At 32.7% G+C, this 26,708-nt stretch overlaps 1 protein-coding gene and 1 long non-coding RNA gene across 3 annotated transcripts in view; one reads left to right on the top strand and one right to left on the bottom strand.

Annotated features, from left to right (window-relative positions):
* Positions 1-22,256, top strand: part of LOC144573654 (putative jasmonic acid carboxyl methyltransferase 2) — a 39,274-nt gene extending 17,018 nt beyond the window's left edge. Inside the window, exons 1-5 of one of the 2 annotated variants that reach the window (XM_078323428.1) lie at positions 13,699-13,802; positions 14,001-14,245; positions 14,377-14,533; positions 21,372-21,638; positions 21,722-22,256. In XM_078323428.1, the coding sequence (XP_078179554.1) occupies positions 13,710-13,802; positions 14,001-14,245; positions 14,377-14,533; positions 21,372-21,638; positions 21,722-22,144 (1,185 nt within the window). In that variant the 5' untranslated portion in view covers positions 13,699-13,709 and the 3' untranslated portion in view covers positions 22,145-22,256. Of the gene's footprint in view, positions 1-13,698; positions 13,803-14,000; positions 14,246-14,376; positions 14,534-21,371; positions 21,639-21,721 lie in introns of those variants that run through there. The other variant, XM_078323436.1, reaches the window with a different exon arrangement.
* LOC144549632 (uncharacterized) lies at positions 11,875-13,029 on the bottom strand. Its single transcript, XR_013509743.1, has 2 exons — positions 12,805-13,029; positions 11,875-12,376 (listed from the first exon to the last, which is right to left on the bottom strand). It is a non-coding gene; the product is annotated as an uncharacterized LOC144549632 (long non-coding RNA).
* Positions 22,257-26,708: the final 4,452 nt, after the last annotated feature.

Below are 26,708 nucleotides of genomic sequence, written 5' to 3'. Positions count from 1 at the left end.
AACAGAAAGAGGGAAGGGTGGATGGCGGAAGGCTGAGCAAATTGATCGACTCTCAAAACTACAATTTTTAGTCGCCTCAGATATCGCCAAGGTGATATCCTTGAGGCTGTTGCGGAGTTGACTAGGTTTTGTCTGCAATAATACTCTTTTTTCAACACAACACTAGTGAGTCGAGGGAAATTTTATAAAATAACCTTCTTTTGAAAATCATCAAACGAAATACCCTCCTTCTAAAATTATTGTCAAAATGCCCTTGTGGGTCCCAACTTTCCCCACCCTCCCCCTCTCCCACTTAGTCCCACACCCTATCAGTTACTCATTTCCACTGATTTCTCCTTTCCTCCGTAAAAAAAAATAGTTTATTTTATAAAACACAACTGCATAATCAAAACAGAAGATCTGGATTTATTAGACTTGAAATTAAAATTCAGGGTCATATTCATATGGGCATAACAAAGTCATCTTTTATCTCGTGGAAGATTGTTTGAGACATCAGTGTTGGCATCTCAAACACTCCGAACTCCTCTCCATCAGAGCTCTTTAGAGTGATACTTGAACCCCTCGGACACAAGAAAGAGAGAGGTATATAATCATAGCATGAAATAATGATCGAAATTTTAAACTGGACAGAGCTTTCGATAAAAGCTAGTTACAGGGTGATTAATTAGTGCAGTATAAAAAAAAATAAAGCAATTGATCAGTGCAGTCTCGATAAAATAAACTAATAAGAATTTGAGAAAGTTGTCTACTAGAATCCAAAAGTTTATATTAACAAAAAAATTGCGAATTTCTTTAGAATTTGCCAATTGAATTCTGGATATTGTTCTTGTACGATGCTCCTAATATTGCTTGTGATTGATAATACATTCGTCTAAAAGTATACTGGTTTTCTTATCAGTGTAAACTCTTTCAATTACATAATCAAACTAGGCTTTTAAATCAAAGTCTGTATGATCAGAATACAAATACTCATTAATCAAAGTCTCCCCATAAAATAATGCTATAAGCATAAAATCCATAAAATACGCAGGATCTCCAGGTTGGTGATGTTGGAAAAATTAATCATTTAAATACTTAATGCTAATGCTACGAGTAAAAAGCGATTTCTCTTATCAATTTATCATCAATCTCTCATCTTACATTCTGACTTATTTGCACACACTTAAGCTATTTTCATTTTAAGTCCTATTAATTTAGATCTTTTATTTCTTTTCTTGCCATTGTGTTTTATTAAATATTAGTTTCATTTTTTATAGTCGAGGGAGAAAGGAGAAAACAGATAAGAGAGGAAGGAGTAACTTAGAGGTAGTGGAAGGGAGGAGAAGGGTAGGGAAAGTTGGGGTCCACAAGGGTATTTTGACAATTATTTTGGAAGAGGGATATTTTGTTTGATAGATTTTGAAAGAAGGGTATTTTATATAATTCTCCGTGAGTCGATTGTTTTAACTAATTCTTCGGAAAGAATATGACGGATTATTCCATCCGTTAGATGAGATAAACCATCGTGTTCAGCTAATTTTATCCCTAATCACGAAAACTTGCTAAGACAAAAAATAAAAGAATTCTGGACAAAATCTGTCCATCCCGTTATTAGAGTATATGCAATTAGGAAGAAAATAATAATTAGATATAGATCGTTATGGGAAAACCAGCGAAAGTAACAAAGATAAAAAATGAATTTTGAGTATATTAAATAGGTCATATGCATTTATGAAATAAAATGAATTTTGAGTACATTAATTATGCCCCCACTGCATGATCATTTACAATTAATTAATGTACGGGTTGCTATCTGAGTTCAATAATTTTGTTTCGAAAATTATGTATGTTGGTGAAAACAAACAACTAAAATTAACAACAATTATTGTATCCAACCATAAAAAAACAACAGCAATTAATGATTTTGTACAAATGAATTCTGGTCCTGCAATTGCCTTCTCATCAGTCGGTTCACTTAAAAACAAAATGATGAACAGTTTTGTACGAGATGGACTATTTCCCGATTTTTTTATTTATATCCAAAAAAAATATATAAATTTAAAAAACTTACCAAACCTCTTGTTTATTTTGAAAACTACCCAAACCGGAAAAAAAATTTCCGGTTTCAATACCAATTTCCGGAAATTGGATATTAAATCCGGAATAATTTTTTCCGAATTTAGGAATTTTTTTTTTTTAGGAAATTTTTTTTTTCTGAAATTTTTTTTTTTAGGAAATTTTTTTTTTCGGATTCTTTGTTTTTCAGTTTTTATAATTTATTTATTTTTTGTATTGAAGTATTACAAATATTTAATATATTTTTTTAAAAATAGATGGAATACTATATAATTTGATTTATTCGAAAGACTGCTACAAATAATGCGGATTAACATTTTTCATGCCGAATTTTTTATGGCCATAAGAAAAATTAATATAATATAATATATGTATATGTATATGTATATGTATATGTATATGTATATGGAGTACGGCTAACGCGCTTCCTCTAGCATATGGGCCGAAATGCTTCCGGTGGAAATTTGAAATTTCAAAATCCAAAAAGTCGATCTGAACCGTTCAACTTCTTCTCCATATTAATATCTGCTTGGAGACCAAATTTTACATTTTTCTGAAATTTTTTACTATTTATTAAGCCACTTTGAAAATTGCTGATCCAACGGTGGCTTACCAAACAGTAAAAATCAGAAGCTACCGTTGGATCAGCGATTTTCAAAATGGCTTAATAAATAGTAAAAAATTTCAGAAAAATGTAAAATTTGGTCTCCAAGCAGATATTAATATGGAGAAGAAGATGAACGGTTCAGATCGACTTTTTGGATTTTGAAATTTCAACTTTCCACCGGAAGCATTTCGGCCCATATGCTAGAGGAAGCGCGTTAGCCGTACTCTATGTATATGTATATATAATATAATATATGTATATATAATATAATATATGTATATGTATATATAATATAATATATGTGTATATAAGTATATATAATATAATATATATGTTAAAATGTGCTTGCATATCAAATTTTATACTTTTTTTGAATTTTTTTACTATTTATTAAATATTTAACAAAATCGCTATATTCAGACCATTGAATTTTTGTACCCATCTTAATAAATAGTAAAAAAAGTTAGAAAAATGTAAATTTTAATCTGTAAGCACATTTTAAAATATCCATCATGTTGAACGGTTTGGATCGACTGTTTGGACTTTGAAAACTTTGAAAATACCGATCGTTGAATGCCTACCGTTGAACAAAAACTTAAACTGAATTTTTGAGGCACTAAACGAGGGTTCCAATGCCTCATTTTTTTTATACTTCATCATACCTCATATTTTATATCTTCATTTTCTTCATATTCAAAGTCTAAATTGTCGATCCAAACCGTTCAACATGATATCCATACTAAAATATGGTTCGGGATGAAATTTTTTTATTATTTTTTTTACTATTTTTTTACTATTTTTTTTCTCGAACAGTTCGGGTCGAATAAAAATTTGAGTATAAAATTTTGAACATGTATATTATATTATATATACATATACATATACATATATTATATAATATTAATTTTTCTTACGGCCGTAAAAAATCCGGCATGAAAAATGTTGATCCGGATTATTTGTAGCAGTCTTTCGAATAAATCAAATTATATAGTATTCCATCTATTTTTAAAAAAATATATTAAATATTTGTAATACTTCAATACAAACAATAAATAAATTATAAAAACTGAAAAATGAAAAAAAAATTCCTAAAAAAAAATTTTCGGGAAAAAATAATTTCCTAAAAAAAATAAATCCTAAATCCGGAAAAAATTATTCCGGATTTAATATCCAATTTCCAGAAATTGGTATTGAAATCGGAATTTTTTTTTTCCGATTTGGGTAGTTTTCGAAATAAACAAGAGGTTTGGTTAGTTTTTGAAATTTATATTTTTTTTTGATATAAATAAAAAAATCGGGACTATTTCATTTATATTATTTTTAATTAATGATTTTGTGTGGTTAGAGACAAAATTATATAAATGTGATGGTTTCTGCCGTTTGAACTATTCCATCTAGATTTTTTTTTAATTAGTGAGTTTACTAGTTAGAGACAGGATTAGCTAGATGTAATAGTTTATCTCATTCAGCGGACAATGTGATGGTTTCTCCCGTTTGAACTATTCTATCTAGAATTTTTTTTAATTAGTGAGTTTACTAGTTAGAGACAGGATTAGCTAGATGTAATAGTTTATCTCATTCAGCGGACGAGATAATCCATCTCGTTCTTCTTATATTTTATAATTTTACAAAATCCTATTCCTATCCCTATTTTTATATTTTATTTATTTTTTCTATTAATAAAAAATCAGGTTCATTAATTTTTTTTTAATGATGAATATCAACCTCACAATATATAACCTAGACTAAATAATTGAACGAAATAGAAACATTGTATTAATTCAATTAAAAAAAAAAGTAAATGATGCTCCTCATTTTTTGTAATATTGATACTCAATTTTGAAATATTATTTTAAAATAAAATTTTCTGATTAATAATTAATGGACCGTAGAATAAAAAACAACTTCAACTAAATGTTTGAGATCCTAAATGACTTTTTTTTTTTTGTAATTCTGATTCTTCTAACATTTGAAGGCTTATTCCAGGACACCAGGCCTCAGTTTTTTCGTGAGTTTTCCGAATTGTCATCAAACACTCAAATCGGAGTTTAATTCCTAACTACATTTATGGACATTAAAAGTTTGGAATAATGAATTGATGTTTTATTGCAAAAATATCGATGCACCGATGTTTTATGCCTTGATTAATCCCAACACAAGTGCATTGATGTATTATTGCATAAACATCTATGACATATCAATGTTTTATACCCAGATTAATCCCAGCACAAGTGCATCTATATTTTTGTGCAAAAGCATCAATGTTTCTGTAAGAAGATATGGACATCACATATTTCTAATTTTTTTTAAAAAAAAACACTATAGTAACTACTGAGAATCTTGACAGTTGTCTTGCTACAGTGTTTAAGACAATTATTGCCGAGGATCTTGGCAATTAATCATCTTTGAAGACTACCGCCTAGCTAGGTTCTGATCGGTAGGGGTATTTTACTTTTTTTTTGAAAAATTATATGAATCTCCCCACTCCCATCCCCCCATCACTCCCCCATCTTTTAAACCTCCCATACACATTTTTGGAGATGAATTTTTCTTTTTCTTTTTTCAATGTCGTCCACATTTCTCACGATCTACGATGAATTTTGTCAATTTAAAACCACGAACGTATTTTATGCAATTTTATCTTTCAAATGAGGTCCATGATGACATACTTTCGGGCTAATTGTCACACAAGTATTTATACCTCATCGTGCAAGTATTTATACTTATACTTGTTAGTATTAATTTATTCCCAATCGTGTTTAATTTTCATAAACTATTTTAACTAACTAATTTAATTAAATTTATTCAAAACACTGTGGTCTTTCAAGTTTAATTAAATTCATAGGTATAAATACTTGGAAGATAATAAATTAATACTTGCAAATAAGATATTAATACTTGCATTTCTAACTTGATATGACTATATGGGGGGGCCACTCAAACTACACGGGGAGAAGAATCATACACGTTTTTAGAGGTGGGTTTTTTTTTCAATGTCGTCCATATTTCTCATGATCTATGACGAATTTTGTGAATCTAAAATCACGAACGTATTATACGCAATTTTATTTTTCAAATGAGATTCATGATGACATACTTTCGGGTTCATCATCACACAAGTATTTATACCTCATCGTGCAAATATTTATATCTATACTTGTAAGTATTTATCCCCAATCGTGGACCCCACATCTCTGCATCAACCTGCCCCAATCTTCCCTGCGTCAACCTTTCTCTAACAAAAATAGTTGACCACATAGGTATAAATACTTTAGTGCATAAGTATAAATACTTGATATTAATACTTTAAAATGTCAACAGTGTCATATGTGTAAAATACTAGGTATAAATACTTAAATGACGAGGTATAAATACTTGTGTGACGACGAGCTCGAAAGTATGTCATCATGTATCTCATTTGAAAGATAAAATTGCGTAGAAGACGTTCGTGGTTTTGGATTCGCAAAATTCCTTATAGATCGTGAGAAATGTGGACGAGATTGAACAAATAAAATTGGAAAATGAGAGTGGGGGGACAATTATCAGGGTCCTTTTTTTATGACATTTGTGAAACTTTTTTTTTTAATTGTGAAAATGATTTTGACATAGTAGGCAATATCGACCGATACCGATCTGGATCGGCCAATACGTATCGGTATCGGCCGAGTCTGATCCGATACCGAGCCGATATTGATGGATTTTCTTTTTTTGGTCCGATTTATGCTATTTTGGTCTGATACCCAACTACCACGTAGCAGTAAAAAGTTTATATATGCTACCAAGTACCCATGATTAAATAGAATTCCATATATAAAAAGGTTCATAAATGGAAAAGGGATGTGAAATTGAGTAATATGCCTCTACCACGTGCATGCTGCCAACTAAATAGTAAATAGAAGTATAGAACACTGCCAACTATGCTGCCCGTGATTAAATAGAACTATATATGCACATGCTGCCAATGCCAATTCAATAATTCAACCAGTGCCACCCCGTGATTAAATATAACTATATATTATGCTAGCAGTGCCAATTCAACAATTAAAGTTTTGCCTCACTTTTCTCATTCTCAACTAGAACAATTTGAAAGAATTTGAAGTCATCAAAGCAATCAAGATTCTTTGAGCCAGCACGACATAGTTTCTGACAGTGAAAGAATGTGTTTATAGTTTTAATGGTTGTATTATATTGTATTAGTGGATTATTTGATTGTAATCATTTATCTAAACATAAATTATTGAAAAAGTAATTTTTTTATCAATTTTTTCCTATTTTTTTAGTGTAAAACAAGCTTCTGGCAAAAAAAATCCGATTTTCCGATCCGAATCTGCCGGGACCGATCCCGATCCCGATACCGATATTTCTTACTACGGATTTTGAAAGTAACAGCAATTAATGTACATAAAGACATCTTACCTAATTAGGATCATTTGAGGATTGTTTTGTATTAATACAAAGATTATGACGAAATTATTTATATTTTGAATTTAAGCAATACAAAAAATTGCATATATTTTTGTTACTATATATTACGTAAGGAGGTCTGATCTAATAGAACAAAAAAGGGTTGAGATCCTAAATGATGTTCTTTTTTTGTAATTCTGATTCTTCTGACGTCCAAAGGCTTATGTCTGAGACATTAGGCCGGCCCTCGATCTTTTCACCAACTTTCTGAATTGTCATCAAACATTCAAATTGGAATTTCCAACCAACATTTATGCATGACATTTATTCAAATTGGAATTTCCAACCAACATTTACAACAAAGTAGACACTTTTTGCGAGGAAAAAAACACATTTATGACGGTCGTCCGTCGCAAAAAGAAAACACTGAACAATGAGAGTAGTCCGTCGCAAAAAATTACTTTTTTATCCTCGCGAAAAGTGTCTCATTCTTGTTGCATGCATGCTGATGTTTTATACTTTGGTTAATTCTGACACAATTGCATCGATATTTTATTGTAAAAGCATCTGTATATGACATGCCAATGTTTTATACTCTAATTAATCCCAACACGAATGTATTCATGTTTGAATATATACAAAAACATCAATATTTCTGTAATAAGATCGATATGCGTCACATCTTTTTAAAGTTTCAAAATAAAAATAAAAATAAAAAAACAGTGTAGCGACCGCTGAAAATCTCAGCAGTTGTCTTGCTACTGTGTTTAAGACAACAGTTGATAATATCAGCAGTACTCGTCTTGAGATTACCGTCCAGGTTTTGAGTGGTAGGGGTATTTAAAAAAAAAAAATTGAGAACATTTGTGAATTTTTTAATTTTATTGGGGATATGAATAAATAATTTATATGATTCTCGTATCATGCCTAAAAATAATAATCGAATGACGTAAAAATTTCAGTAACTCAGAATTCACATGCATCAATTGCAAGAATTTTAACTAGTAAACTATCTATATGTCCAATATAACACAGCTATTATTTTAATTACTTGTTTTTTTTTTTACAAAATTATATTATTGTGAAAATACTAAAATAATATTGTCCAATGATATCTCCTGAAACTTAAATGATTTGCATAATCCACGGAGGAGATAAACATGGTGCCATTCCATGTTCACGTACACGTCTCACGTGGGTTCACGAATGGCGAACTATAGATCCGGATTTCCTATTCATCATCGAAATAAAATGCTATACACAAAATGTATAATATCCATAATTTTATGCGTACGGCAGTCGGCAGGAAACAACCTGTGGTAATTCAATAAATACTACATATATTGGCTGAATAGCTAATTAGTTCATCGATCATTTTTTTGAGAAAAAATATGGATCTAATTCATCGATCATTGATGGTCCAGTTTGATCGATGGTCCAGTTCATATATAGAAACAGATGACAAAATTTGCTCCATGTGCCAAAGATATAAAGGCGCATGATTCGGCTGGTTTTCTGCGGATCCTAGTGATGTGAGTTGTGAGTTTGATTTTTGCATTTTTTTTTTTTTGAATTTAAGACTATAGGCACTCACACAATATCAGAGGCGGAGTCAGACTTTCAAACTATAAGGATCAATCATGTAAAATTTTTTTGCAGAGAATAAGAGTCATTTTTTCAATTTCATGACATCTTATTGTAAATTATATACAAAATTAAACATTAGTATATATATTATTTTAAAACATGAGAGTCAATTGATCTCCCTATTGCCTTACTACATCCGCCGCTACACAACAAACATGCGTCTCGAATCCAGATTTTCTGTGGGAGAACTGATGCCTTATTCATCTGCTCTACGTTGTGTTAGCAAATTTTTGCATTTGAAGCTCCAGCACAAGTAGGAATTAATGTTGATATCGTGTCATGAATATTAGTTAAGTTGGTGATTTGAATTTGATTTACATGCATGTGATCAAGTTTTTATGTATTGTGATCAAATGTGACTGATGATATTAATATGATTATTTTATAGTTATATTTAGCTATTCTTTTTTAATTTAAGTTATTAAGAAAGAATAAAATATAAGAAAATTATAAGAAATTGTAATATAAAGGAACAGTGTTGTGAAAATAATTGATGTGTAAAAAAATATTATCCAGAATTTGAATTTTCTTTGGAATAAATAATAACATAAATTTTAAGTTATTTTGGTCACTAGTTTGTACGTAATTGCATTTGGTCACGTGTTGTGTCTCGTCCTGTGTTGTGCAGACCGGTTCACATGTCATATCATATTATTATTTTATCACACGAATGAACATGAGACGTGTTTATCCACGACAAAATTATGTCGTGCATGACGTGTCCAATCAAGACGTAACTTTGTTATATAGTTCTATATATCTCTAGCTCTCGTAATATGGAGTTATAGATATGTAACTATATATATATATATATATAGAGTTAGGCTGGGGTGCTATGGATAACATAGTGGCCTCCCGTGCTACGGCTCAATATTCAAGTTTTCAAAATTCAAACGGTCGATCCGAATCGTTCATCTTGTTCTCCATATTAATATGTGTTTGGAGACCAAATTTTACATATTTTGAAATTTTTTTACTATTTTTTTAGCTAGGTAGAAAATCACTTGATCTAAAAAATTCTGCACCATTAAGATATTTGATTTTCTACCTATCTAAAAAAATAGTAAATTTTTTTCAAAAAATGTAAAATTTGGTCTCCAAATACATATTAATATGGAGAACAAGATGAACGGTTCGGATCGACCGTTTAGATTTTGAAAACTTGAATATTGAGCCGTAGCACGGGAGGCCACTATGCTATCCATAGCACCCCAGTATGCTATCCATAGCACCTAAATTATCCTACTCCCAAATGCTCCCAAAATTTGAACCATCTGATATATTTTAAAAGTCGTGCAGATCAGAGCGCTGAATCAGAAAAACAAATCGCCTCCAGTTCTCCTCCGACCCCTCTCCATTCCACTCTTTCTCCATTGGTACGCCTCTAGTTCATTCTCCTCTCCGTCGGTGCCCTTTAGCTCTCTCATCTCGCCTCCGCAACTCGAAGATGGCGGATCAGATCTGGTGGCTGGCGATCCTTCTCTCTCGCAGTACTGAACGCCTCCGGTTCCCTCCTCTCCCCTCTGTGAACCTTAAGTGCAACAATAAAAAATGTAACCCGTCTTAGCAGCTGCTACCTTCCCGACCCCTAAACTTCTAATCGGTGCGACACTTTTGCTACTCGGAGCTAATATGTTGCCAACGCTCTCTCGCTACCGCAACGTCTTGTTGTTGCCTATATTTGGCCACCTTTGGCAGTTGGATCGACAGTCAAGTCATGGTCTGAGCATGTTGGGAGGACTTTATTCTTTGTTTTCGCACACTCCTCAATGCATCAGTGAAGCGGGAGATGGGTTCTGCTGCAGATATCCTTGCCTGGTATGTGCAATGAAGGATTTTGATGTTATTTTTTGTCTACTGCAGTATATAACATACTAATTGATTTTGTTCACAGGGACCGATTCACCACTTAAGTATCATTTCATCCCTATTGGTTGGTTAGTTCCTTGATGTTATTGAGAACTGAGTTGAATCACGATTATAGTGAAATAATATTTAAAAAGGCAAAAAAAAAGGTAAATGATGAAATATCTCGCTTTAGCTCCATTACTGTATTGCTATTGTTTAAAGTCAGCAATGATACTGGTATGTATCGGACTACTGACTGAAATTGTGGCCTTAATATTGCATTTTATATCGGATGATTTTCATGTTCACTAGTAATAATGTTTCCAGCTTTGCAATTTAGGCATCCGACTGCTCTTTGAAAACTGGCAACTTGGCAGAGGCTAGGCTTGGGAGGGTGTGAGAGGGGGTGGGTCGGGGTTGATTTTGTTGTAGTTGTTTAAATTGTATTGTTTTTTTTTTGTTCTTTTAAATTGTATGTACAAGCGGCTGAACATGTGTGAATGTATTACGGTTTAATCTTGATGAAATAATGCTCATTTTTTAATATGTTTTTTTTTTACATTTATGGATCTATAGAAAATTTGTACTCCAAACAGTTGTTAATAGTTTTTATATTCTTTATATCAATTATTTATCGAAGTCCTTGCTTCATAATGAATGCCTGATGTACGTGGAGCTACTACAAATGTAGATAACTTGCTGGTACGATACTATTACTAGTAACAAATCTCTTGCATATGCACTCTGACTTGTACAGTATTAAAAAAATGTTTTCAAGCATGGGTATTAAAAAAAATGCTTTCATCTATGAGTCCGCTCCTTACTCCTGTGGTATTACAAGAAATGCTTAGCTACGGTGGTAGCACTTAACATTAGCCCCAGTTGTATGTACCATCCCCTCTCTCAATTATGCTATTCTAAAACTTTGTAAGCACAAGGAAACTCTGAAGCACATATTTGAGTGTGCTTCAAAGTTTTTAGCAGTTGTCTTTTAGTCATAATTTTTGTTCACTTTAGAAAGATGGGGTTGAAAGCCTGTTTTTGTAGCTAAAATTTTGTACAATGACAATTATAAAAGGTCCAAATTCTTTTCCTTTTGGTACCAATTTATGGACATACAATTTCGAACGAGTACAACAGTATGTTGTCTCTAATATTGTAATACTATCAATAAAGAAAATTTTATTATCACTAAAGTTTATATTTAAATTTCTTAGTGACATTTTCCTGCCTACTCAATGCTTCCAGGAATCAGTTCAGATGCAAATTGCAAGCTTAACTCATATATTTTATTAAAAACAATTATAAAAATGTACACAATAACTACTACAAACAATTCAAAAACAACATTGGTATTGTACAAAAATAATAGGTCAAAAATAGAAATATTCTACAACAGTTAGCAATCACAAGAATTCTAAAACCAGAAAAAAATAAGTTTGTCACTAGAAAGAAGAAGCCCTCTCAAGCCGGGACAGCTACAGCCTACAGGGATAGCTGGTTGGACCCGGTTCTTAGCCAGTATCTCCACAAACTCAGACAAAATAGCCCTGAACTTTTCTCCAGTCAAGGTCTCTTTTTCTACAAGAACCTCAACTGTTTTATCAACCGCTTCTCTATTGTTTCTGATGTGAGCCAAGGCCACTTCATATGCATTGTTAGATATTTTCTTCACAGTTGTATCTATGTCCTCAGCAATTTCTCTCACATTGAATTATATGATCATTCGCCATGAAGACATCAACATGCTGGGCACCTGCATCCATGAGTGACCATGCATGGACCAGTCTCTGACATGCCAAATGTTGTCACCATCTATTCCAAAAGAATGAAAACCTTAATGCAATAAAATGTTACATCTTTCTCAATCATGTATAACCTTTTTCAGTCTGCTCAGGGTTCAACAACTTAACTGTTCCATACCAGTTACACCCAGTCTCAACAGAAAAGAACAAGTACAGGGCCTACTGACAGAAGATTCTACATATCGACATACCTGACACTATACTTAGCAGCATCTGATCTGATTGACTCGTTATTACATTTGTAATAGTTTAACTATAGTTCGTCCTAACAAAAGTTATTTACCAGCGTATCTTTTTTTATTTGTCAGTATTTTTTTAATTTTTTTGTGCAAATTGAGCAATTAACACAAATTCGTTCAATTGGTTGAAAAATATTATAAGGGTGGAAATTTCAGACAGAAAAAAATAAATTCACAAATAAGATAGAGAGGAGTGCACCTGTATTGAGCGGCGAGAGGGTGAGGGTTCGGTTGTGTGTGAGAGATGAAAAAACGCTAATGACAGAGAAGGACAGAGTGGCGATGCAAGAGAGGAGAGGGCGACGACGGGGGAGATCAGAGTGGTGATCTGAAAGGCGAGGGTTAGGGTTAGGTTTTTCTTCTTTTTTTTGAACACAGGTCGGGAAGGGCTCTATTCGTTCAGAGAGAGAAAGGGAAAACAAGAGGCGTCCAGTTACAAAATTCTACTTTTTTGCGCTGTATTGTTCTTTGATCTGTACGATTTTTGACGGAGATCGGATGCTTCAAATTTTGGGAGCATTTGGGAGTAGAGTAATTTGGGTGCAGTGGAACCCTCCTCATATATATATATATATATAGAGTTAGGCTGGGGTGCTATGGATAACATAGTGGCCTCCCGTGCTACGGCTCAATATTCAAGTTTTCAAAATTCAAACGGTCGATCCGAATCGTTCATCTTGTTCTCCATATTAATATGTGTTTGGAGACCAAATTTTACATATTTTGAAATTTTTTTACTATTTTTTTAGCTAGGTAGAAAATCACTTGATCTAAAAAATTCTGCACCATTAAGATATTTGATTTTCTACCTATCTAAAAAAATAGTAAATTTTTTTCAAAAAATGTAAAATTTGGTCTCCAAATACATATTAATATGGAGAACAAGATGAACGGTTCGGATCGACCGTTTAGATTTTGAAAACTTGAATATTGAGCCGTAGCACGGGAGGCCACTATGCTATCCATAGCACCCCAGCCTAACTCTCTCTCTCTCTCTCTATATATATATATATATATATATATGGAGGTGTACAGAGTTGTACAGCGCATCCTCCCGCTAGCTTAGGTACGGTTCTCTTTCTTGGCCGAAAGAAAGAAAAAAAAATGGCCGGAAGTGAGCAGGTGCAGCTTCAAAGAGTTCTACACATGAACAGCGGTGAAGGTGAGACAAGCTATGCCAAGAACTCAACCATGCAAGTACGATTTGTTTCGTTCTCTCATAAAAAAAAATACATGTTTTTAATTTTGTGATCCCCTCATGTTTGATTTTGACTTGACATTATATTACTTTGACAAAGTCTTCAGTCTTATAATCTTATGTCTTAATTACGTACCTGCACAAATATACAATTAAGATGAGAGTTCATATTTTATAAGCATTATTTCTATAAGCAGAAGGTTATAGCATCTTATACAAAGTCAATAAGGAAGGACCTAGCGAGAGACTATTACCGGGACCACCTGTCAGACAAGATGGTCATAGCTGATTTGGGCTGCTCCACAGGGCCAAATGCAATACTGATGGCTTCTGACGCCATCCAATCGATTATCTCCGTGTGCTCTGATCTCGGTCATCCTCCGCCGGAGTTCCAAGTCTTTCTAAATGACCTTCCATTGAATGATTTCAACTCTATCTTCAGGTCTGAAATGAATCTTATTGCAGATTCAAATGATTTCATTGATTAATTCCTTAATTATGACTAGATAAGCTACTAGCTAGGTATGTGGCAATTAACTAACATTTCATATATATGGATGCATGTATAACTAGATCACTGGGGGATTATAATTATTTGTCCCAAGGCGGGGACACAGAGGGACAGCTTTGCCTTATTTTCGGTGCACCTGGTTCATTTTACGGTCGCCTTTTCCCATCAGGGAGTTTGAACTATGTCGTCTCTTCTACTAGTCTTCACTGGCTCTCTGAGGTAGCAATTTTATAGTTTTAGTATAGTATATATATATATATATATATATATATATGATGTGGCTAATTTGCTGCCGGCAGCATTTTTGCCGGCGGTGCTGCCGTCCATTTTTCTATTTTGTGATGTCCAAACAAGAAATCCAAATCTTTAGATGTTTAATCTATATTATAATCTACTTGGAGACCAAATTTTACATTTTTTGGAATTTTTTTATTATATATTAAGCTGGTTTGAAAACCGCTGATTTCAATGCTGCAGAAATTTACTGAAATCAGCGGTTTTCAAACCAGCTCAATATATAGTAAAAAAATTTAAAAAAATGTAAAATTTGGTCTCCAAGTAGATTATAATATATATTAAACATCTAACGGTTTGGATTTCTTGTTTGGACATCACACGGCTAAATATAGCCCCGGCAGCACCTCTGCTGAAATGCTGCCAGCAGCAATTTAGACAGACCCTATATATATATACACACACACTAGTATCATACCCGTGCATTGCAACGGTGACATATTATAAGAAACAAATATATCAATGAAAATAATAATTATCTAAAAATTAAAACACATGTTAATAGAAAATTTATATGATTATGTATTTTTAATTAACTTTAATAGTGATCTTTGATAACAATTTGATGATGTGATGATTCTTTATTTTTAAGTACCAATGATATCAAATAATAGCTCGATTCGAATCTAATATCAAATATCATACAACAATTCAATATCAACATATAATATGATATAAAAAAAAAACATAAATAAAAAGTGTTATTGTTTGTATGTATAAGATATATACACACACACACATATTATAAGAAAAATATATATTCACACACACGTTCCAATTTATATTCTTCTTTGTTTCCAATTTAGAATACACACACGCACACACACATACACACATTGATATATTATATATTGGAAATATATTCTAAATTGCCCACACCAATATGTATAGAAACAAAGAAAGAAAAATAAGGAAATTAAAAAAATATATGATTTTCATTGTGATTCGTATAGAAACGAAGAAGTAAGGAAATAATAAATAAGAAAATGGAAGGTTGAGTCTTCTCAATTGAAGAGGAGAAATATGGAAATAAAGGAATAAGGAAACAAATAAATATATCGCTAAATTTCAGAATTTGTTCATTTTAAATTGTAACGTATCGTGTGGCAGCACATGTGGTGGGTATGTTTTTAACTAAATTTAGACTTCTATACATAAAAGAGATGCATTTAATCAAAAGAAGACAAATTATATAATTGGAGAGCTGAGATCAAATCCGAAGTTTCATCTCTCAATCATAGCCGTTGACGGATCGGACACCCAACATGCTTAATAATAGAATGGAGATAGTGTTTCGCACTTGCTATCACTTGAAAATATATGGATTTGGAAGTTGGAGTTCGATGATGATCCTATTACATAGTATTTAAGTTGTTATTACGCAAAAGCAGCTACGTACTATTTGACATGTATTTTGTGTTAGTTTGTAATAATCTAGAAGTCAATAATACGATAAGTTAATCATAAAGCTTTGTTCATGAATTGAATGTTTATTTATATATCATTTTGTTGCCTTGAGTATTATTGAAATTATGGATCATTTCGAGTTCATGACTGAAATTGTGAAACTCCATAATATAGATAATATATACACTCTTAAAAGTCACTGACCAAGGTAATTAGCAGGAACACTAATTACCGCAATAAGGTTAGCATGTGGATTAAAAGATGGTTAAGTTTTACAAACCACCTGACACGAGATGTCATTTTAATCACATGGATACATGTTCTAGGAACATGGTATTTGACAGACCCCGAATGAAACATTAAATAGAATTGTGTTCGTGTCATTTATGTTTTCATTTAGTGTCAAAGTTCTACAGTATGAGGTATTTATCGTTCCCACTAAGAAATATATATGAGTAAGTGTTATCTAACGCTGTCCGTAAAAAGCAGCCATAACGGTAGCATTTCCATATATATAACTTAGCTGAGGAAGTGATAGTCTACCAAGAATACTACTTGTCCCTCGTATCTCTATACGAGCTATAGCATCACTGGGCCCCTTGATAGAGTTAGATTATCTGCATGCGGTATAATTACAAGAGTAATTATATTTGATAATCTACTCAAGATCAAGAAAAGATACAGTTAACAAGGATGACACATATCTACCTTAAAACTGATCTGATAGCTATGAGACAGAAGAACTGACACAAGTAAATTGTTTACTGGATCGTGATATTGTACAGTACAGCATCATCTGTGTAATTGGATGGTCATGATGTGTTGCCAGATGTCACCCATGACTAACAGAAGTTAAAACAGTTTTAACTCTGTTTACCAACATAACACAGATCCTATTGGGTCACACCATATAGGAGCTACTCGGAGAATCTTACTGATTAATTATAAATTGATTATAATTAATATTAAGATGGTTATAATTAATTATACGTGATATAATTAAATTATAAATGTCATTTAGAATGACAAGCAGAAACAACGGTTAATTTATAAACGTACACGTTACGTTGTATAAAAGTTACCGAACAATAACCGAAAAGAAATATAATTGTACATGACAATTATATATATATGATTTGGAATTTTAATTGTTAATTATGGGTTTGAATTATGGATTTAAAAGCCCAAAATAATCAAAGCCTTAATTAAAATTAAAAGCCCAAAAGTCAAAGCCCAAAATCAAAGCCCAACACTATTCATGCCTTAATGGACCAAGGGTAAAATGGTCTTTTTACCTTGGTGCCGACTTCCCATGTGTTGACATGTGTCATGTGAGGTGGCAAGGGTATTTTGGTCATTTCACATGATAAAAGGATGAGGTGTCAAGGGCTTTTGGTAAATAGATTTGTTTTGAGGGGTATTTTGGTCTTTTGCAAACCTCCTCAAAAGTCTATAAATAGAGGGGTAGGGGTAGAGAGAAAGACTCACTAATTCACGTGTTAATCTGATTACTTCGTTAATCGGTTTTTCTCTCTTCCTTGATTTCGGTTATTTCGAGATTAGGAAATAATATATTTTGTGTAATCCTGCGGTTTAGCTTTTAAGCAAAACTGAGTTACTTCGGGACACAAATATATTTATTTCATCATTTTCTCGGTGAATAGTGTTTCTACAGAATTCCGCGGTTCACGGTATTTCTGGCAGAAGAAGTAAATCGCTCTCCGGTTTGTCCTGGTGGATAACCAATAGAGGTATCACACGTGTGATACTGCGAGTCGATTCCATCCCTGGTGAGGCTCTACTCGCTCGGTCTGCATTCCAACTGAGATTTGGAATCAAGGTATAAATTGTTATATTAATCTATTTAATTTGTAAATCGATTTAATGCTTTAGGAAATCAATTATGGAGTAGATCTGTAAATGAATTAAATGAGGTTTTGATGCCAAAGGAATACTGAAGGTGGACCGCCTTGGAAGGTTTCCTGACATACCTCGTTTAATTTTTAGCTTAACTTAACCGTAAAATTTTTGTTTTACACACTTCCGCTGTTAAGCTAAACTAATGGGTTTGAACCGTTCCATAAGACCCAACATTTTGAACAATGATGTGTTTTCTAGTTATTCATATTCAGGTTCTAAATAGCTAGCTATAGCGGCGCTATAGCTTTTCCAGACCATAAACGCTAAGCTATGAGATAAAATTGTGCTAACTCAGCTACGACCGCTATAGCTATAATAGCTGACCGCTATTACCGCTATATGAGACCCACTATAGTGTTGGGGTTCACGCGGTGCTAACCGGAAACCCGTTTAGGCTTAAGTTGCGGAATGGCCGTAGAACAAAAATTTCTACGGCCAACTTAAGCTCAGGATTAAACGGGGTATGTCAGGAAACTTTCCAAGGCGGTCCACCTTCAGTATTCCTTTGGCATCAAAACCCAATTTAATCCTTTTACAGATCTACTCCATGATTGATTTCTAAAACTTTAATCTACTTACCAATTAAATAGATTAATATAACATATTTATACCTTGTTTCCAAATCACAGTTGGAATGCAGACCGAGCGAGTAGAGCCTCACCAGGGAAGGAATCGATTCGGAGTATCACACGTGTGATACCTCTATCGGTTATCCACCAGGACTAACCGGAGAGCGGTTTATTTCTTCTGCCAGAAATACCGTAAACCGCGGAATTCTGCAAAAACACTATTCACGGGGAAAAGACGAAAACCCGTAAACACGAATTTTCGGTTGCTCAGTTTCATCAATATGCAAAACTGACATACCGCTAAATTCGGTAAAACACTATTCATCGATCCCGTAAATATACTCCACAACAACCCGCAAAATTATACGTCAACTACGTATAACTTTCTTTTCTCAACCGAAACACTATTTGGGAGAGAAACCGAGAAAGAGAGAAAATACCGATCCGTTTCTGCACGAAACGATACAAGTGAATTAGTTATTTTCTCTCTACCCCTCCACCCCTATTTATAGTGTTTAGGGTCGGTTGCAAAAGACCAAAATGCCCTCCAAGTTCGGCCTATTTACAAGGTATGCCATTGACACCTCATCCTTTTATATATGAAATGACCAAAATACCCCTTCCACACTCTTCTCCATGTTTCTACACATGCAAGGTGGCATAGGTGTGAAATGACCATTTTGCCCTTGTGGATAAGATTGATGACATGTCATCTGGATAGGATCAATGATATGTCATGCGGATAAGGACGAATCTGAAAAGACCCGAATGCCCTCGGCCCGAACACAAATAATATTCGTATAATTATTCTGAACAATTATATATATATTTTTCTTGCGGTTTGTTGTTTCGGTAATTTATACAACGTGTCCTGCACATTTATAAATTAACCGGTTAACTTTTATACAACGTGTCACACACGTTTATAAATTAACCAATGTTTTTTCTTGTTATTTTTACATAACATTTATAATTTAATTATAACACGTATAATTAATTATAACCATCTTAATATTAATTATTATCAATTTATAATTAATCAGTAAGATTCTCCGAGTAGCTCCTATATGGTGTGACCCAATAGGATCTGTGTTATGTTGGTAAACAGAGTTAAAACTGTTTTAACTTCTATAATCATGAGCGGCATCTGGCAACACATCATGACCATCCAATTACACAGATGATGCTGTACTGTACAATATCACGATCCAGTAAACAATTTACTTGTGTTTGTTCTTCTGTCTCATAGCTATCAGATCAGTTTCAAGGTAGATGTGTGTCATCCTTGCTAACTGAATCTTTTCTTGATCTTGAGCAGATTATCAAATATAATTACTCTTGTAATTATACCGCTAGCAGATAATCTAACTCTACCAAGGGGCCCAGTGATGCTATAGCTCGTATAGAGATACGAGGGACAAATAGTATTCTTGGTAAACTATCACTTCCTCAGCTAAGCTATACATATGGAAAAGCTACCGTTATGACTGCTTTTTACGGACAGCGGTGGATAACAATCACACATACATATTTCTCAGTGGGAACGATAAATACCTCATACTGTAGAACGTGACACTGAATGAAAACATAAATGACACGAACACAATTCTATTTAATGTTTCATTCGGGGTCTATCAAATACCATGTTTCTAGAACATGTATCTATGTGATTAAAATGACATCTCGTGTCAGGTGGTTTGTAAAACTTAACCATCTTTTAATCCACATACTAACCTTATCGCGGTAATTAGTGTTCCTGCTAATTACCTTGGTCAGTGACCTCTATATTATGGAGTTTCACAATTTCAGTCATGAACTCGAAATGATCCATAAATTCAATAATACTCAAGGCAACAAAATGATATATAAATAATCCAATTCATGAACAAAGCTTTATGATAATTTATCGTATTATTGACTTCTAGATTATTACAAACTAACATATAGCTACCGCTATGGTACATGATTTTTTTTTTTGCAATTTATATAGACTTCTGTACTTCTATTCTTATTTCTAATGCTACATGATCTTCTACGATAAGTATACTAAACCAAACTATATGCTTCTATTTTTATTTGTGATTTATTCTATCATTCTATATCGAGAAATATTCAAATACTAATTCTTCATTTCGATTACTCTTTTTATAGTATTCATTTGTAAAATTATTATTGTTCGTTTCAATTGAAAGCTGATTTTGATTATTATTATAATTATAAAATGTTTAAATATGTATATTGACTTCATTTACCTTATAAAATTAATTGCTCTTTGTCTATTATAATATGTAATACCATAAAGTATAAACTATTAAATAATGTTACTTTTTATATTTTTCTCCTTCTTATTTGCGTAATTGATAAAAAATATAGACTTATATTAGTTGTCATTTAGTTGTTACATCAATTCTCTAATATTGATTATGTTGATAATTAGTAGAAATATAGAATATAAAGTTTGAAAAGGGAAAATCGCTATGTGTGATAGCTTCCGCTATAGCTACGCTATTCGCAATAGCTTTTTTTTTTTTTGTCTCCCCGCTATACCGCTATAATCACTATTTAGAACCTTGTTCATATTTGATGAATAAATGTATTGACAACGCTGTTTTGGTTTAATGCAGCGTAGGTGTCATGTGTTCATTTCATTTTAATTCCAGTGTTCGTGCATTGAATGAAGTCAAAACATAGTTGTCAATATCTTTATCATATTTGACAATCTGTTTGGAAAAAAAAAAAGGAAATGATGAAAAGTATGTCTTTAATTAATTTGTTAAAATGTCTGAACAAAAATAACAAATAGGTATTCCTTTGATACTTTCTCGTTGTAATTGTCCGTTTTTTTTTTTTTTTACTTTTGTTTGAAGATGCCTGAAGTGCTCCAAGAGGGAAGCGTAGTCAACAAAGGAAGGATATGTTTATCCAAGACAAGTAATCCAAGTGTATTTGACGCCTACAAAAATCAATTTCAAGCAGGGTTCTCCTTGTTTTTAAAGTGCAGAGGAGTAGAGATGATGAAAGGTGGAATAATGGTGCTAACATTTATGGCTAGGAGAGGATCAGATCCCTCTACTGAGGAGGATAGCTATGCGTGGGAACTATTAGCAGTAGCTCTCATGGACTTGGTGTCTGTGGTACACACACACTTAATTCTTTTTGTCTTTTTTGGATTTAACACAACATATCATTGAACTTTTGTATCATTAATTAATTTTAGGGTTTGATTGAGGAACAAAAGGTGGATTTCTTCAATGTGCCTTTCTACGCACCCTCCATGGATGAGGTTGAACAAGAGATCATAAATGAAGGCTCCTTTGCTATAAAAAATATAGAACTCTTCGAAGCAAGCTACAATGCACTGTTAGCTGATCAGTACTTTGAGGAAGAAAAGCAAGAAGAAATAACCCAAAACACATCCAATGGCATCCAGTTCTCGCATCTAAAAGCACGTCATTATGCTGAGTTGACAGCTCGGTCAAACTGGGTTGTCCTCGAGTCGATGATAAGAAACCATTTCGGAGGAGAGATAATGGAAGAACTGTTCAAGAGGTATTGTGATTTGTTAGAAGAATACTACTGTTCAAGAGGTATTGTCCTCGAGTTGATTCCTAACATCATTGTTGCTGTGGAGAGAAAGTAAAGCTCATGTGATGATGTCCTTTGAGCTATAATAATGTTGTTTCATTTGTGCAGGAGAGCTTATCGTATTGTGGTAATTAATACAAAATACATCATAACTGTCAGTTGTAAAGTATAATCAGTACCGGTTGTAAGTCCGGCACTAATGTCACTGACACTGATGATATTGAACATCAGTGTTTGTTAAACAACCGTCACTAATGTTATATTTCAGTGCCGATTGTAAAGCAAGAATCGGCATTAATGATTATCCGTGTCTGCTCTTTACAAGGATCGACACTGATGATGTATTATGTACGTAGTATAGTGGCTTGTGAAATAAAGAATTCTGTTGAGTTATATTTTTATTACTACTTCATAGTTGAAATTCATAAGGGCACAAAAATAATTTCATCAATTGATTGCAGAATCAACTGTTACACTTTTATCTAATCACCAATTGGTCTTTGTTGCCAAAACTTGCTAAAAAGCCCCCAAAAATAATTGACAATTGATGGAGACATCACAATTTATGCTCGTCTATATATATCTTATCTGAAACTGACACCAAAACTTTCGCTAATTCAAGTTTCCATCCGATCTAGAAATGGTTCATATCTATATCTTATCTGAAATTGACATCAAAACCTTCACTAATCCAAGTATCAATCCGGTTAGAAATGGTTCGTATGCACTGAAAAGCATCTCAATTGAAACATTCTACAACATTATTTTTCTTTTGAAAAAGAAGAAGAAGCAAACTAGAAAAGGATATCTATGATCATCCTAAAAAATACACATGGTTAATTGTAATAAGCAACACAAGCTACAAGAAGATCATAGGGAAGAAAAAAAAAGGAAATTTGCATGGGCCTGCTATTAGTAACGGAGAAAGGAACTTTTTTGTTATTGAAAATCTCAAGTCACAAAAACAGTTATATTAAATGATTTCTTTGTATTTAAATAATTTGTGACTTCAATGTATGGTGTGTATTAGCCTCCATACATATATAAAAAAAAATCCCTAATAACAAAATATGAACAAGCTGATGGCCTAGTGGTTATTTTGTTACAGCTTGAATAAAAAGCCCGGCCTGCTTGAGCCAGTAATTCTAATTAGAATTGATGTGGTGAAGATTTGAGGCCCAATTATTATTGCAATCTCGGCCTTTCACTTTGACCTACGTACTGAACTTGACTCTCCAAGTCTTAACATTTTTTTTTAAAAGCTTCGAAGAGGCTGCGAAGTCGTGAGAGAGAATCGAACTCTCGACTTTTTGATACAACAATTCTAGGATATTTTTATAGCTAATTATGCTACTTCTTCTTTCTCGCCAAGTCTTAACATTAAACTTAATAAATCCGCACGGGTAAAGATTTTAACGTAGCAGTTTTGGCTTCATACAATGCACAAAATATAGAATCTAAACAATACGTGTTGAATATTTTTTAGAGTAAATGCGTAAGTATTATGATGAATAGGATTTTTTTTATTAAACTATTAACTATTCTGAATCTCTAAGGTTTACAAAGCTGCTGCCTTTATATAATCGGAAAAGAGAAAAAAAACCTAACGGGTGCCTATTTTAGCTCCAACGGTCAATTTCTAAAATGAAAAAAAAAAAGTAGTGATGCCTTTTGTTCACAAAAAATGGTCACTCTTTATTTTTCTTAATTTAACCCATGATAATTATTGTGAGGCTAATTAGTCCCTAAACCTAATTATTTTCATCACAACGACATTTTTCCTGTCGGCTGTCCCAATGTTTTTTTCTTGTGCAATATTTTATTTTTATCAAGACTTGTGCAAATTTAATTGATCTGGTAGGTTTAAAATGTACAATACACTGATCATTTATAAGGCCGGTTTAATATATGACATGTAATTCTACGACTTGAATTCTTGTCATTTATAGTAAGAAAAAAACAACAAGAAGCATGAACTTGTTAGAATATATATCTTCAATTGAGAAAAGCTTCAAAGAGGCAAATAGTAATAATCAATTTTATATAATTGAGACCTGGAAGCTATATACTACAAAAATGAGATAGTATCCGTAAAGGTAAAAAATGACTATCTGTGAGGGTACACTGACATAAAAATATTTTTTCTAAGCGTGCTAGTATTAATGACAGGAGTATCCATGACGATATTCTCGTGTATACTATCCTATATATATTTAGATTGATCCATGCTATATTTCTAGACAATAAAATGCTAATAATAAATTAATATTAAGTAGTGAAGGGTGAGACAAATAATTTTGATTTGTTAAAACAGAAAATAATTTTTCAAACTATAAATCATAGAAATTAGAATTTCAATTTTTTAATCTAGAATAACTATATATTTTGTTGGAAATTATACACAAATGAGAATAAACGGTGCATGTTCAAAACCCATAACAAAGAACTTTTAAATAATTAAAGTTAAGTGGCTAGACTTCTATCTTTATACAAAAACACATATGTTGTTCGAAATTAATTATCATATTTGAGGAAGGGCGGAGTCAGAAATTCATGGAATGGGGGTTCAATTTTCTTTTTTTAATAAGAATGGTGAATAAGAGAGAAATAATATAAAATAATAAGTGTTACATGTAGGGCTGGCAAAAAAATTCGAGGTTCATGATTCAATTCGGGTTTGATTCGAGTTTAATTCGATTCGAAATGGGTTCGAATTGAAACGAACCAAACCAGGTTCGGTTCGGAATTAATTCAAACCAAACTCAAACCTAGCCTGGTTCGATCGAAATTGGTTCGTGATTTTTTTGTGATTCGAATCTCATAAAATCACCAACCATCTATTTACCTGATGAAATTAAAATTCAAGATAGAAAATCATAATTTAACTTAGCCGACACTCCCTCGCTCTCAAATCTCAATAATCTAGTTCTCTCTCCACCTCTCCCTAACTCACTCTCCCTCTAGCTCTAAAATCTAGCCGACACTCTCGGCGACTGGCTGTCTCTCCGGCTGTCACTCTCTCCGGCCTAGATGACTGTCCCTCCTCTCTCTTCGGTCGTCTCTCATAGTTCATACCAGGAAAGTCATCTCTAATGTATTTTTTCATGAACAATTTTTCAACTTAAAAATACTTATTTCATAGTTCATACCGGTAAAAGGAAGTCATGTGAATTTTGTCCCGCGAGAAAAAATTAATGTATAAACTACCGGTATAACTAGGGCTGCTAAAAAATAATTTATTTCGTGATTCGAATGGGGTTCGATTCGAAAAATGTGTAGTTCGCAATTAATTCGATTCGAAATGGGTTCGGTTCGAAACGAATCAAACCAAGTTCGGTTCGAAATTAATTCAAACCAAACTCAAACCTAAGGTAAGTTCGGTTCGATTCGGTTCGTTGCCACCCCTAGTTACATGTGAGCTTTTTATTATTATTTTTTTGGTTAAAAAAAGTTTTAAAATGCTAGAAATCCTTCAAATTATACATAAATTATTTTACCATAATTTATATAAGAAAAGTATAATTTTAGTACTAGTTTTTGGGGAAAAAAAATAGAGGACAATTAACCTTCATTCTTGTATAGTAAGTCTGCCGTCCGCCCCTGTATTTGAAAAAAGGCTATATATTTTTTTTAAATGAAATGAAAACTATTTAATATATACAATTGTTTTTTTTTTAAACCTTACGAGTGACTGACAAGTTCAATATATACAAATTGTTAACATGACAAAATAAAAGATTGAGAAAGCTTTCTAACAAATATATTTTTCACTCAATTTGTACTAAATAAGTAATAAAATATAGACATTCGAGATTTAGCTCATCTTTAGAATAATTAGAAAAATAATAATATTAAAAAAATAATAAGCCTTCGGCTCGATCCTGAATAAAATTGAACTTAAATAGGTAATAAAATCGTATTTACCACATATTTGTGACATTCTTGTAGGAAAAAAAAAAAAAAAGTCAGACGACCATGTCGTGTAGAATCCCTTTCCATGTATGCATCATCGTAGCATACAGCCAAAAATTGAACCATTTCTCCATTTTCCCAAACACAATCATTCACTTTTATCTCTTATTTTATTTCATTTCATGCCTACCCTATCCCCTATTCTGCCCCTACTCTAACCAACCCCCTCTCTCCCTCTCTGACACCTGGCATTGTCTTTTTTGTTTCTCTTCTGCTGATTACCATACAAGTAGCCGATCGATCGTCAACTTTTCCATCTCTATCACCGTTTTGGTGTATATTTTGGGTGGTTTTAGTTTTACTGGTATTAATTTAATTTTCAATTTTTATATCTCCCATTATCCCAATTTTTAAATCTTTGACGAGGTCTCCAAATTCCCATGCAATCTCCAGACAGCACAAGCAAGATTTTCGTGCTATTATAATAACTTGAATTTCCTATTTTTGGCAGACATGATTTGGATATATGCTATTTGCATCAATATAACTTGCTGTTGACCAATGGTTCTTTTTCTTCATGATCTTTAATTCCAAATAAATTTAAAATAGATTATAAATAAAATTCAACCGGAATCAGCAATACATAGACCAATACTCATCCTTTCAACAACAATATTCATATAACTTAGAAAATTTTCTGCTTTTTA

The sequence above is a fragment of the Carex rostrata genome, chromosome 2, assembly GCF_964058835.1.
Source record: "Carex rostrata chromosome 2, lpCarRost1.2, whole genome shotgun sequence".
NCBI lineage: Eukaryota > Viridiplantae > Streptophyta > Magnoliopsida > Poales > Cyperaceae > Carex > Carex rostrata.
Note: the sequence above shows the minus strand (reverse complement) of the source record. Positions and strands in the feature narration are given on the sequence as shown.